This window comes from Salvia splendens, chromosome 10, assembly GCF_004379255.2.
Source record: "Salvia splendens isolate huo1 chromosome 10, SspV2, whole genome shotgun sequence".
Lineage (NCBI taxonomy): Eukaryota > Viridiplantae > Streptophyta > Magnoliopsida > Lamiales > Lamiaceae > Salvia > Salvia splendens.
In genome coordinates this window covers 3,199,670-3,213,512 of record NC_056041.1, presented here as the reverse complement: position 1 = coordinate 3,213,512, position 13,843 = coordinate 3,199,670, and the positions used below count along the sequence as shown (strand labels likewise).

The following is a 13,843-nucleotide window of genomic DNA, read 5'->3' as shown; positions in this document are numbered from 1 at the left end:
AAAGACGAGTTCGGTCAAAGATGTTTATTTCATCAGACCAAGGACCTAGTCCGGTCAAAGAAGTTTACTTCAAGGCCGTTTTACATAAAGGAAGAAACCAAACTAAGAGAAAGGAGACGAAATCATACTTCGCCAGCTTCGTCTCCACCTTCTCGGTGAGGTTCAGCTTCCTTCTCCTTATCTGCTTCGGCTTCAGCCTCCCCCGTATCCTTATCCAGAATGCCGAAGTGATTCACTTCGCTTTTTCGGGGGGGGTAGTGATGGAGTACGAACTAAACAAGCCCAATAGCGGGGACAGCTCGGCTAGCCCAAAGCCCAAGAAAGAGTTCAGTTCGGCCAAGAGTTCAGTTCGGCACAACCAAAGAGTTCGGCCCTAGCCTATAGCCCGGTAAAAGCCAACTAATCAAGCTCTGCTCTCAGGTCGGCATCAAGCTCTATTCTCAGATCGGCAAAAGCTGCTCGGCAATAATTCAGTAGTTCGGTCTCAGCATTCGACCGAACTAGGAGTTAGTGGACTCATGAAAGGCCTCCACGACCTCCACTACACCTACGATCTATTTAGTGGTGTCAAGCAGTCATTAACTCAGGCAGGATAGTGGACCCATGCAAGGTCGCCACGATCTCCACGACATCCACTACCTAATAAATGCTGCATGCCACGATCTTGGTTCAAAATATAAATAGAACCTAGGTCAGATAGATAGGGGATCTCCTGTTAACTTCTGTAAAGCTCTCTAGAGAGAAAATAGCAAATAGCAAGTCTGTATTGTTAGCTGTAGAAAACAGATCAAGCAATACAACTCTGCCCTCTTTTCTTCCCGTGGACGTAGATTTACCTCAGTAAATCGAACCACGTAATTCTTTGTGTCTGTATTTTCATTCTCTACCAGCATTTGCTAACATCAGAAATTCGCGGATTCATCAGTAGTTGGTGGAATTTATAATATCAAACCAAAACTTACAGCCATGCGGGACACAGTATGGAGGGAGTAGGGGCTACCCAATTATTTTGTTGTTTTTTTTAAAAAAAAAATAATTTATGGAAATTAATAGTGTACTAGTAAAAACTGTCGTTAGTCCTTAACGAACTAATGCCTAAAAGATTATAAATATAGTTGAGATCATGCCTCCTACCAACATCTTTTTCTGCGTCCGCCATTCACACGAGCTTTGCTAAATTTCCCTCAAGAATTAGTCGGACGAAGCTTAATTTGAACCTCGCACAAGAGAATTTCCTTGTTTATCACATCCTCGGCTATTTCTCATGCTTGTAGGTTTCACACCTTGTGCACGCCAATACTTCACCTTTCTACGAAGCTGTCGAGCCACTGTTCTTAGCTTTCCATGACCAAACACTCTGGTGGATGATTTGTAGATAAGCAAAACAGTGGTAGCCTTCAAGCTCTTATCTTTTCCGGCAAATGGTCATTCCATCACCAATCGGAAAGCATTTGCAAATGGAAATTGAAAAGATTATTGATTCTGTTCAAGAGAAATGTGCTATACTAACGCTTACACGATCATCCTCCATCAATTTTCTATTCAAGTTTCTGAAAACACATTCTTTACCATTCACTAACTATTTCAGGAAGACATTAAAACAAAACCAACTATAAGACACCTGCACTAGATAACGGTTCCACTGTGGAAATTTAGAAGCCAGTAGTGAAATACCATTAACACAGCGGGATGTGAATTAAGTTAAGCACATGAGTACCTGCATCTGGCTGCCATGCCTAGTCGCAGTTTCCTCTCTGAAACGCGAAAAATAAACAAATTTGACCACAACACCTACCTATTCAGAAGTATTAAGACCAGATAATGTAAAGACTAAAAGTGACAACCTTAGGCTCTCTGGTATTACCCAATAAGTAGTCATACAGGCGAGGATTCACACTAATAACTCTCATCAGCTGCCACAACCGTGTCTGAATTTGGAACAGACAGACTTCAATTAGAGATGCCCACCGGTTCCGGTTCCGAACCGGAACCGTGGCAATTTTCCCGAACCGGAACCGTCGCAATTCGGGTCGCGGTCCAGTTCAGGTTCAAGATATTCCGAACCGGAACCGTCACCGAACCGGCGGTTCAGAACCGGCGGAACCGCCGGTTCGGGCGCGTATATCAAGGCATCGGGGATGGGGCCGACGGCGGCAGCTTTTCAGCTGCAAAACCGGACGGTTTCGGCGGTTTTTTGGCGGTTAACCGTGAAAACCGGCGGTTTTGCCCGGAAACCGGCGGTTCCGGCGGTTTTCGGCCAAAACCGCCGGTTTTCCGAAAATTCAATTTTTTTTTTCAAATTCGAATTCTTCCATAAGAGTTTCTCTCTTCAATCTCCCAATTCTCTCTCTTTGTCTCCAATTTCTCATTTGTGCTATCGTGCTTCCATTTAATTACGCAAGTGCTACTCTTATTACGCATTGTTATACACTTATACTTGTTCCCGTAGTTCTATAAGTTGTCTTTCTTTCTCAATTGCTAAAACAAAAAAATATATATTACAGTATTCCATATTTCTACATTTCTACATAGCAATATGTCATCATCCCGAGAACTACATGGGCTTTGATTCCTCAATAAAATTGTGGATACGTAGGCAATTCAACTTAAATTTGAAAAGTTTAACTTTGAAAGTTTAAGTTGAGCTCAAGCCCTTTTCAATTTCCCCCCCCCCATTTCATGTTTTTTTTTTAATTTACGTTCCCGAGTCCGACGACGCTTGTAAATTATATTACATTGTTGTATGTTGTATACTTGTAGTTGTAGTTGTAAATGTATATATATTGTAAATTGTAATGTATCGTTGTCCGTTACAACTCAAACTCAATAAAATTGATATCATTTTCTCCTTATTCGTCGTATTTCTATTTGAATTATACATTGTCTTGTACTCTTGTTCCAAATTGTTGTATAAATCCAAATTTCAAATAAAAAAAAAAAAAAAAAATCGAACCGCGAAACCGCCGGTTTCGAACCGGAACCGCCTAAACCGCCGGAAAAACCGGCGGTTCCGAACCGGAACCGGAACCGCAGGTTTTCGAACCGGAACCGGAACCGTGAAATAGCCTCACGGTCCGGTTCCGGTTCCGCCTTCGACCAAACCAGAACCTGCGGTTCCGAACCGTGGGCAACACTAACTTCAATGCCTTCAAGCGGCAAGCAATGCCCCTGCTCACGATCAACCCCCTTGCAGAGATGGGAATGGAATGTCCCGATCAGCGGATTCGAGCATTGGTGCACAAAATGCCACTCGACATTGCAAAATCCTAAGGCTTAGACCACCATTTCCTCACAGTGCAAAAGTTTCCCCTAATTCAGGAGCTTCGGAAATTGTTCATATAATGATGAGCGGTTTATAAACAATATGATTAATTGATTATGAACACGTCGAGAGCAGTAGAACAGTACCAGACAAACAATTTGGGGGAAAAAAGGAAAAAAGATAATGGTGCTTAGTTGCTTATCATCAAGTAGAGAACACGGGGTTTTTTCTTTTTTTGTTCTAGATTAGAACTTAGATTCTTTTAGTGTACTAGAGCTTTTTTTATTCCGTGTTTGGGAGAGACGCATGACCTTCATGCGTCTCTTTTTAATGAAACGCATGACGGAGATGCGTCTTTTATAGAGACGCATGAGGGACATGCGTCTCTAATTTTTTTCGATTTTTTTTTAGTGACGCGACGCATGAGGGTCATGCGTCTCTAAATACATATAGAGAGAGATTGTATAAATACAAGTCAGGTCACGTCAAGGGGGCAGGTTTTGAGAAATTGGGGAAAAGTGGAAGAGAGAGAGATTGTATAAATACATACACATTACTCCATCATATATATTAAACTCAAATGATTTTTTTACTCCATAATTTATGTTCGGTGAACATATATTTTGCTCTATATAAAAATAAATATTAAATAAGTTATTAATTTATGTAGAATTAGTTAATCATTTTACAAAACCTAAAAATCATATACATTTTCTTAATCCATGTGGGCAAACAACTAAGAAACATAATATGTTAGCTTTCCCTAATTAATCATATAACTATGTTAAAAATTCATATGAGATAAGATGTATCATACTCATAAATTTAAATATGTGCCTCTTGATAAGCAAAATACGAGTATAAAAGAAGACATTATATTTATGTTATTAATCAAGTACTTTTAGGCATAAGTTTCTATGATTAAACACTTTATTTAGGCTATTTAACAAGCTAAATATAGTGCAATTTTTAATTTAAAATTGAACGTATAAAGCAAAATAATATTTAGGCAGAAGGCATATAAATTTAGAGTGACTAGACGTGTAGCTTGAGTGTCACAGTATCTCTCTCTTCAAAATTAAACATACAATCTCTCTCTCTTCTCACTTTTTCCCAATTTCGGCAAAAACCTGCCCCTTGACATGACTAGACGTGTAGCTTGAGTGTCACAATTTCCATACAATCTCTCTCTATATGTATTTATAGACGCATGACCCTGACAGTCATGCGTCACTAAAAAAAATCGAAAAAAATTAAAGACGCATGTCCCTCATGCGTCTCTATAAAAAACGCATCTCCGTCATGCATTTCATTAAAAAGAGACGCATGAGGGTCATGCGTTTCTCCCAAACACGGAATAAAAAAAAACTCTAGTACACTAAAAGAATCTAAGTTCTAATCTAGAACAAAAAAAAGAAAAAACCCGAGAACACGCAGTGATTACAGCTTCACGAATCAACAAATTTCTCTACTCTATCAGAAATATATTTCGACTTGAAAGTAATAATTAAGTTGAGAGGAATTCACCTTCGGCTCGTTTGAAGAATATTAAACTTGAACAAACAATGAATGAAGAAGATAATTGAGTTGATGATGATATATTGATATTAATCAAAAATTTATTAGTCATAAATAGGGAGTATTAATTTTAGTTTAGCCATAAATCAAATTAAAATCAAGGAAAAGCGCTACGTATTCGTATTTTGAATTCGCCAACTCAAGACAAAAATGGCTAACCTTGACCTATCGTCGAAGCGGATCGATCTCCTGCCATTCATGGTCGTCCTTCTCATCGTCGCCCACGTCATCCCATTTGTCAGTATCTACACTCCTCAAATTGAACTCAATCGATCTTTAATTTTGTCGCTGTGTTGGTGTGAATGAATATCCTTATCACTTTTTTTTTGGCTGATTTAGGTTTACTGGTTTTACAAATTAGCTACTGATAAGACATCGAAGAAAAAGAAGCACTAGTGACAGCAGAGGAAAATCGGCGAAGGAAGTGAAAATTGAATGTTTTTTGTCATTTACGTTTCTCGTTTTTGGTTAATTTTCTGAATATTTTCGATTAGCTAGTCTAATCTATGAATTGATTGTTTAAAGTTGTTACAAAAAGGTATTTTATGTGCAATGAACTGCATTTGCATTGATTCACTATATGTTCTTACATTGTGATATGCTACTTCATTCAGTCATTTCAACAAACAGTTTGTGGGCTCGGTCACAGAGACCTATATTCCCTTCTCTCTTTCGATGTTTATGCAAATCAACTAAAGCTTTTACTTCAGTTTCTTCGTTTGAGGGGTCATGTGTAGATGAGGATTGCAATGATTTTCTGCCATGGCTTGGGAACAAGGCTGGGGGTGAAATTTCTTCGTTACTTTCGATTGGGAAGTCTGCCTATGGTAGGGCATTGTATGCTACTAAGGATATACAAACTGGGGATTGTTTGTTGAAGGTTCCGTATAGCACGCAGCTTGCCCCGGATAATCTCCCTCCGGAAATAGCTTGTTTGCTGGGAGATGAAGTTGGTGATGTTGCTAAAGTTGCGTTGCTCATTCTCTATGAGAAACATTTGGGGAAGAAGTCCGAGTGGGCGCCTTATATCAGCCGCCTTCCTCTGCTAATGGAAATGCATAGCTCGGTGTTCTGGAGTGATGAAGAATTGGAGATGATTCGACAGAGTGCTCTGTATGAAGAAACTCTCAAACAGAAGAAACAGATTGAAAAAGACTTCTTGGCTGTTCAGTTGGTTTCTGATGACTTTCCTGAGCAATTTCAGCATATCACGTTGCAGGATTTCACGTACGCATATGGATTAGTCACTTCTCGAGCGTGGGTGAGCTCGAGGGGTGTTTCCATGATTCCCTTTGCAGATTTCTTGAATCACGATGGCACTTCAGATTCGTATGTTTTGAGTGATGCAGGCAGACAACATTCGGAGGTGATAGCTGATCGCGATTTCGCTCCAGGCGATGAGGTCCTGATAAGATATGGAAAGTTTTCGAATGCTACACTCCTTCTGGATTTTGGTTTTACTGTTTCTTGCAACCGTTATGATCAAGTTCGTGTTGAGCTTAATGTGCCCCAACACGATGCTCTCTACACGCAGAAGTTGGAGATTCTTGGCAGAGATCGCACACCAAGGATCAAGGATGACAACGAGTTCACATACTACGAAAATTCTTTCACGGTCAAAAAAGTAGGAGGTGGTAGCAGGTGGGGGAAGGGGATCCCCCAATCACTCCGTGCATTTGCTCGCATCATGGCTTGCGATTCTCAGCAAGAGTTACACGACCTGGCGAAGGAAGCTGCAGAGAATGATGGAAGGCTGGCTCGGAAGCCACTGAAGAACAAGAGCAGAGAGCTTGCAGCCCATCAGCTGTTGCTTTCCGAGATGTCTCGTTTGATAAAAGATCACGATGAACACATCAAGTCGCGGGCTCCAACGCCTCCCACTCTACGGGAGAAGAGTGCTCTGAGGCAGAAACTAGCACTAGATCTCCTGAGTGGTGAACTACGAGTGCTGAAGTCGGCTTCTGCTTGGCTCGAGAGCTACTGTTCGAGGTTGTGAAAGAGACATTGAAGGGTTAACCATGATGCATTCTACCATACAAGGTAAAAACTTACAACTTTACATAGTCTCAATTGTTTACCTTTTACTCGTATCTAGAAAATTATGTGTATTAATCAACAATTAATGGGACTATTAATTTCACCAATGTGTTTTGATTGCTTAATATGGATGCCTTAGATATGAAGGGTGTTAGTTATTCTGGATTGGAATGCTCTTTATCTTGCCTTCAAAATTGTTTTTTCCTTCCTTCTTTTCTTTACGTCACTAGTTTATTAGGGACCATTTTTTACCAAACTAAATATTTATTGCTATAATTTAGAATGGCTTAAATCGTTTTCAATTGAATTAATATATTATTGAATGACGACCATTCTATATTGATGTATGAGTCTTGTTTTGGTGGAGTAATATTTTTGGGAACCGGAAAATTATGGCAAGTCACACCTCTTTAGAAATAGCTAGAAAACCCATAAAATTTGGATTTATTTACAATTATCATATGATTAAATGCTTTATGTGGACATCACTACTGATGAGTTAAATAATATTGTCTATTCATATCAAAAGCAACATCGTTTGATCGAAGAACATTAACAGTATATTACATAGATAATCGAATTTTCACTATTGCAAACAAATTAAAATTTCATAATTTTTTATCTATCCTCCAATAAAAAAATAGTAATATTCTCAATTATAGAATATTGCGTCAAAATCTATCCTTCAATAAAAAAATAGTAATATTCTCGATTATAGAATATTGCGCCTTTTGAAGTATGATCATTCATATTTTTATTTGTCTTATTCATTGTGCACGAATTTGTGTCAATTTTTTCTTGCCTTCTTCTTCGAAAGTGGGCAGGTAACTCATGACTGACTAAAGTGCCATTTCCAATATTAATAAAGAAAACGATTTTTAAATCACCCAAATTGTAGCTACAATTAAAATTAGAGGTGCTACATGAAATTCATGAGAATTCTATTCGTGGCACATACATGAATATATTTATCCTTTATTATTAGTTTTTGCAGTGGGAAAATAATGGGTTCTCAACTTTAATGCCACACTACAATTTAATTGGGGAATAATTTATAATTATGTATATCACATGGCATGGTTGTACAAAGATTGTGACACATCTAATTGATTCCTTCCTTGCGCCTTTATTTCTAAAGCAACATAATCATCTTATTAATTATTTTTTTCCCCTTTTGTCATCTTTAAACCAAATATTTCTAGCATGCAATATTGACAGACTCATTAGAGCTTGTTAAGTTATACTCCTATTATATGCGTCCAATATTTATGATTCTGGACAGCTGCAAATAGATGAATTCCAACTCAATTGTGCTTCTATCAACTTATATTAATAAGGGATATTAGTCAAAATTGTCATTTAAAATTTATGTTAAAAAAACACTGAAATGGATATAAGTTTAAGAGTTATGTACTGAAAACAGACCATAATTCATAAGTTTATGTACTTGAATCTTGAAGGTAATTAATCCAAATATTAGATACAATAATTTAGAAATATTCAGAAGGTCTCTGCAAATTAGGTCTGACAAAATTGATAAAGCGATTGTAATTGAACGTTGCATTATTTTGCTAGGAGACCGTGATAATAAAAGGTCAAAGGTACACGTCATCCATTCTCCTTCTCTCTAATTCGCGAAAATACCCTCGCCGGGATAATTCATTTAATTTCGATTTTAAATTCGAATTATAATTAATTAAAAATGTATAGCCACTAAATTTCTCTTGACTTTTAAATACGCTACGTGGTCTATATTGAATAGCGAATAGCAATGATATATAACATCCAGTGAATATGATATATTTGGTAATTTAATAGTGGATGAATATCTTATTAAGCTGTCATAAATATTACTATTAGCCGTCTATTTATATAAAATATCTAGTTGTGACAGTTATATTCTTGCTTAGGTGTATATTTTAATAATATCCATGTCCTAAATAGTCAAAAAACAACTAGCTTAATAATTAGTAGCACGTGTAACAATATTAATTAACGGATGTAAAAGTATTAGTAGTTTACCAAATTGAAATATTTTATAGAGCAAGAAAAACTAGTAGTACAAACCAAAACAGAATAGGAAAAGGCTGGCAGTGGCACATACACAAAAATGGCATTCTTGTAATTAGACAGTATATGAAGGGCATATATTTCGTCCCTTTCCTACTTTAAGTTTAAGCCCCCAAAATCCTTCAGTAGTGTGTGTGTGTGATATTGTCACGGCGACGTCTAGAGAGAGAAAAACCCTCGCCGGAAAATTGAAAAACAATGTGCTCTACAAAGCACACGCAGAAGCACCAAAACAGCCACAATCACCCCCGCACCTCCCCCTCCACCGCGGCCGTTGTCACCGGGGAGGATTGGAGAGATGAGGCCGTCACCACCGGATCGCTGAAGCACGTCGACCTCAACACCGGATCCAACGGCTGGGCGTCGCCGCCAGGGGACCTATTCTCCGTCCGAGGCCCGAATTACCTGACGAAGAAGGGCAAGAACCCCGCCGGTGAGTGGCTGATGAATCCGGCCGGCGTCGACTGGCTCAGATCCAGCGGCAAACTCGATCACGTCCTGGCGCGGCCGGACAACCGCGTGATGAACGCGCTGCGCGCCTCGAGGTGCGAGAAATCGTCGAAGACGTTCATCATCGCGATCAATCTCCAAGTCCCCGGGCGCGAGCATCACTCGGCGGTTTTCTACTTTTCCAGCAAGGTCGACGAGCCGATTGGGTCGAATTCGCTGCTGTATCAGTTCATCAACGGCTCCGATGCCTTCCGCAGCAGTCGATTTAAGATTGTGAATAAAATCGTGAAAGGACCGTGGATTGTGAAAACGACGGTGGGGAATTACTCGGCGTGTTTGTTAGGGAAGGCGTTGAATTGCTACTACCACCGCGGACCTAATTATTTGGAAATCGATGTCGATATCGGTAGCTCCGCCATCGCCTCCGCGATTTTGAAGCTGGCGTTGGGTTGCGTGACGGCGGTGACGATCGATATGGGCTTTTTGGTTGAGGGACAAAAGGAGGAAGAGCTGCCTGAGCGGTTATTCGGTGCCGTGAGGATTTGTCAAATGGAGATGAGCTCAGCCACGTTTGTTGAGAGCGCAATCGCAACAAGCAAGGTTTTGCCGATGAGTAGTGGCGGTGAAAGCGAAAATGAGGATGATTAAATGATTAAATCCTTAGCCGTTGGTAAGTTTATTAAAGGATATGAAATTTGGCAGTGATGATGGTGAAAGAAATATGATGAATCCCTTAATTTGGGGTGGATGGGTGTAGATAATAACCTTTTAGTGGCAATGTTGAATTGATTTCACCATTTTGATCTGTTTTCAGTTGGTTTAACTTTTAATTCATTCAAAACTTTGAGTTTTGCTCATCCACTTGCTCACACTAAAATTTTGATTTAACAAAAATGTTTTCAATGTGAGGGTAATACAGATCATAAACGGCAACGGTTATAGATATAAATAATTATTGCCTTTTGCTTGGAATGATCAATCTGCACAGTGCTCTGCTATTGATTATATCTTGGTTTATTTGGCCTTGAATTTTGTGCATTTAATGTTGTCAAGTGCAGAATGTACTGGATGATAACATTGGCAGTTGTATTCAAACCTTTATAAATTATACTAGCAGTAAAATATGTCATGGAAATTTGTTTCTTCTTGATTCATCTTGGATCCTTAATAAGCAATTGCTTTCTTTAACTCCTAGCAAGATGCCTAGGGTTGCCCCCATCAAGTGTTGGAACAAAAACTGGATCTTGGTTGCCTCCATCATGCTGCTAATTTACATTACTTTTATTTCATCTCATGTTATATTTGAAGGGAAGCTAGTTTGCAGAACAATGAAGAAAGGGATAGGGCTACATTTTTCTCTGGCCATCCATCCAAAAGGTAGGAAGAAGGGAGGGAAAATTGGATAACATTTTTTTAATATTAGTGTGAGTTGGCTGGAAAGATATGTTTCTTGTTTTATCATTTTATTGAGGTGTGAGGCCATCCACAACGCTGTTCCTATACCGTTCCTAAACTGTTCCTTAAACTACTATTTGCGGGCTCCACTGTACTTTTTTACTCCATTCCTTAACTAAGGAACGGAACCTGCAACCCTCCGTTCTTTAACCGTTCCTTAAATTACTATTCATTCAATTTCATTTTTTATTTTTATTTCCAACCAAATTCAATTAATAAAAACACACTTTAATAAAAAACACACAACATTAAAACAAAGTTACAACTTAAACTTAAAAAAAATAAAAAAGCACACAATTAAAATCCTAAAAAAATAAAATTACACAATTTTAATAATTTCATCCGCCAAAGTTTGCCTAAATGGGCTCAATTAAATCCTGTTGGTGTTGGGTGTGAGCACTAGAGTCGCGTGTCCTTGCACGAATAGATAACCGTTCTTGTATAGACGGATGCGCTCCACTTCGAGGCGGACTACTTGCAGTTGAGCTTCCGGGGGATTCGGGGTCGAACCAATTTCCCGCCTCGGGTCCTTCGTCTTGGACAATCATCATGTTGTGCAAGATTATGTACGTATACATGATGTCGATCATGTTCTCCATGAACCACGTACGAGCCGGGTTACGATGGATGTACGTACGGGAGTGTCGTTGGGGCGGCGCGGCTTCTTCCGCCTCCCGTCGTCGATCTTCTTCAAGTGATTGTTCCAATATTTGACGCATTTGTTCAAAAGGATCCATTAATTTGATTGAATTTGGGAGAAGAAAAACAGAGTTGATTTGAGATGAAAATTAGGGTGGAAATAGAGAGGATTTGAGAGGAATAGATGTGTGTTTGTGAGTGAAATGAGTATGAAATAGGAGTATTTATAGAGTAAATAAATTTAAAAAAATAAATAAATAAATAAATAACGGCAAAAAAAAACGGTAACAATACCGTTGCAAAAAAATATTTTTTTTAATTAAATTTTAATTTAAAAAAAAAATCAAATTATTGCGTCACCGTGACGACGCCCACTCGCGGGGCAGTGAGTGGGCGTCACGCGTCGAATGGGAGGCCGCCACGTCGCCTCGGCGCGTGGCGGAACGTGTCGTGCCGCGTCTCGCGGGAACGGCACCCGGCACGGCACCGGCACGGAATGGCGACGGAACGGGCGGCTGCAACGCGTGCCGCCGCGGTTCCGTTCCTCCGGAACGAAATAAGGCACCGCAACGGCACGCGTTGCGGGTGCTCTGAGCACTTTTGTTCTGTTGTGGCTGCTGCTTGGCTGTGGGTTGAGAAAGGAGATTGCTTTAATCTCATGGGGGTGTCATGTCCATTATCACAGTGTTGATATTGTAATCTAGTGGGTGAGCAGGAATCCTCTTTTTCTCAGAAGTAAAGGCAACTTTAATGTCTGAAAATCACCAGTACAAAAATGTACTTTAACATCTTCCTTGGAGGGGCATGGTGTTGATCAGACATGATTAATGCCGTACCCCTTTTGTTGAATGATAGGTACATGAATCATGAATCACCACTCATTATGCAGGAGCCTTGTACATATCTGTCATTCATCTCTCAATTATTTCGTTTTCACTCATTGTGAGTTTGGTGCTATTATTTGATTGGCTGTGGTGGGCATCGAAACTGATCAGCTAATAATTTTGAGAAGTTGGGAGTTGACCTTGAGAGAGAGCGTAGAATTTTCTTTTTTTGATGGAGTTGTGAGTTGTTTTAAGGGTGGTTGATTGCTGCTGCTGCTACTGGAGATTCCTATGGTCTTGAATCTTGAATGTTTCTTTATTTTTGAATCCCTAAGTTCTAACCCTACCTACTGATAAAATTATCAATTGCAAGTCTCATATCCGATGGAAAATGGAAATTGTGGATGCATGTCGATGAAGTTCTAACATATGTGATTTGATAGACGACATATCAATCCCTAAGTTCTAACCCTACTCGAGATATTTTTATTCTATATGACGACATATCTGCTTAATGATTTGATAGACGTGTGGTTTAGTCATTGTATTGATGTTTTGAAAACCACAAACATATGTTAATACAGTTTGTTATTAATAGAGTTTGAAAATTACAGAGATTTTTGTCAGCACGCTAATCATGACCGCTGCTGAAATGAGCAAATGCAAGGAAAAAGAGGAGGGCCCTCTCCATTGGCACCCCACCCCAGTGCCACACTCCTCTCCCCCTCCCGTGGGGTGCCTCGTGCCGCACCGGAACTTGTGCTGCGATGCGATACCCCCGCCCCTCCCCTCCCCTCACTTGTTAGGCTATCTGCCAAATTTTGAAAAACCAGAGACATGTTTAGAACGACGAAACGTGCGAAACACTGGTAAGTTTTGCGTTGTACAATCTGAATTGAACATCTTGGCATCATAAATTTAATGCGTTTTTCTGCAATGTACAACCACAATCATATTCACACGTTATGGAAACTACTTGCAACGCTACTTGCTAAACATTGAAAAGTGTAGTACTCCTATAATTTGTAATTGAACATCTTGCACCACAAATTTAATTTGTTGTTAATAACAAAAGTAGTAACATAAGTTGTGGACTATGTTAGGTGCGTTAAACATGATTGATGAATCAGCGAATTTTTGATGGTGATGAATGCTTGTAAAAATAAATGAAGATCAACACAGAGATTTACGTGGTTCGATTTACTGAGGTAAATCTACATCCACGGGAAGAAAAGAGGGCAGAGTTGTATTGCTTGATCTGTTTTCTACAGCTAACAATACAGACTTGCTATTTGCTATTTTCTCTTTATAGAGCTTAACAGAAGTTTTTCAGAAGAAAATATCTATCTGACCTAGGTTCTATTTATACATTGAACCTAGATCGTGGCATGCAGCATTTATTAGGTAGTGGATGTCGTGGAGGTCGTGGCGACCTTGCATGGGTCCACTATCCTGCATGAGTTAATGGCTGCTTGACACCACTAAATAGATCGTCGGTGTAGCGGAGGTGGAAATCTTTGCATGAGTC

At 39.4% G+C, this 13,843-nt stretch overlaps 2 protein-coding genes across 4 annotated transcripts; both read left to right on the top strand.

Annotated features, from left to right (window-relative positions):
• Nucleotides 1–4,922: 4,922 nt before the first annotated feature.
• LOC121752986 (actin-histidine N-methyltransferase-like) lies at nucleotides 4,923–7,048 on the top strand. Its single transcript, XM_042148114.1, has 2 exons — nucleotides 4,923–5,077; nucleotides 5,180–7,048. Exon 2 carries the CDS (start codon nucleotides 5,421–5,423, stop codon nucleotides 6,834–6,836), a length of 1,416 nt encoding a protein of 471 aa, XP_042004048.1. The 5' UTR covers nucleotides 4,923–5,077; nucleotides 5,180–5,420; the 3' UTR covers nucleotides 6,837–7,048.
• Nucleotides 7,049–9,055: 2,007 nt separating this feature from the next.
• Nucleotides 9,056–13,370, top strand: LOC121750746 (protein ENHANCED DISEASE RESISTANCE 2-like). 3 transcript variants are annotated; one of them, XR_006039933.1, is made up of 3 exons: nucleotides 9,056–10,067; nucleotides 10,706–10,774; nucleotides 12,930–13,370. XR_006039933.1 is itself a non-coding variant. In XM_042145349.1 (2 exons), the coding sequence occupies exon 1, from the start codon at nucleotides 9,146–9,148 to the stop codon at nucleotides 10,043–10,045; it is 900 nt and encodes a 299-aa protein (XP_042001283.1). In that variant the 5' UTR covers nucleotides 9,056–9,145; the 3' UTR covers nucleotides 10,046–10,067; nucleotides 12,930–13,370. The 3 variants fall into 3 exon arrangements, 2 of the variants coding, with proteins under 2 accessions (XP_042001283.1, XP_042001282.1); XM_042145349.1 differs by lacking the exon at nucleotides 10,706–10,774; XM_042145348.1 differs by lacking the exon at nucleotides 12,930–13,370 and having other exon boundaries at nucleotides 10,706–10,946.
• Nucleotides 13,371–13,843: the final 473 nt, after the last annotated feature.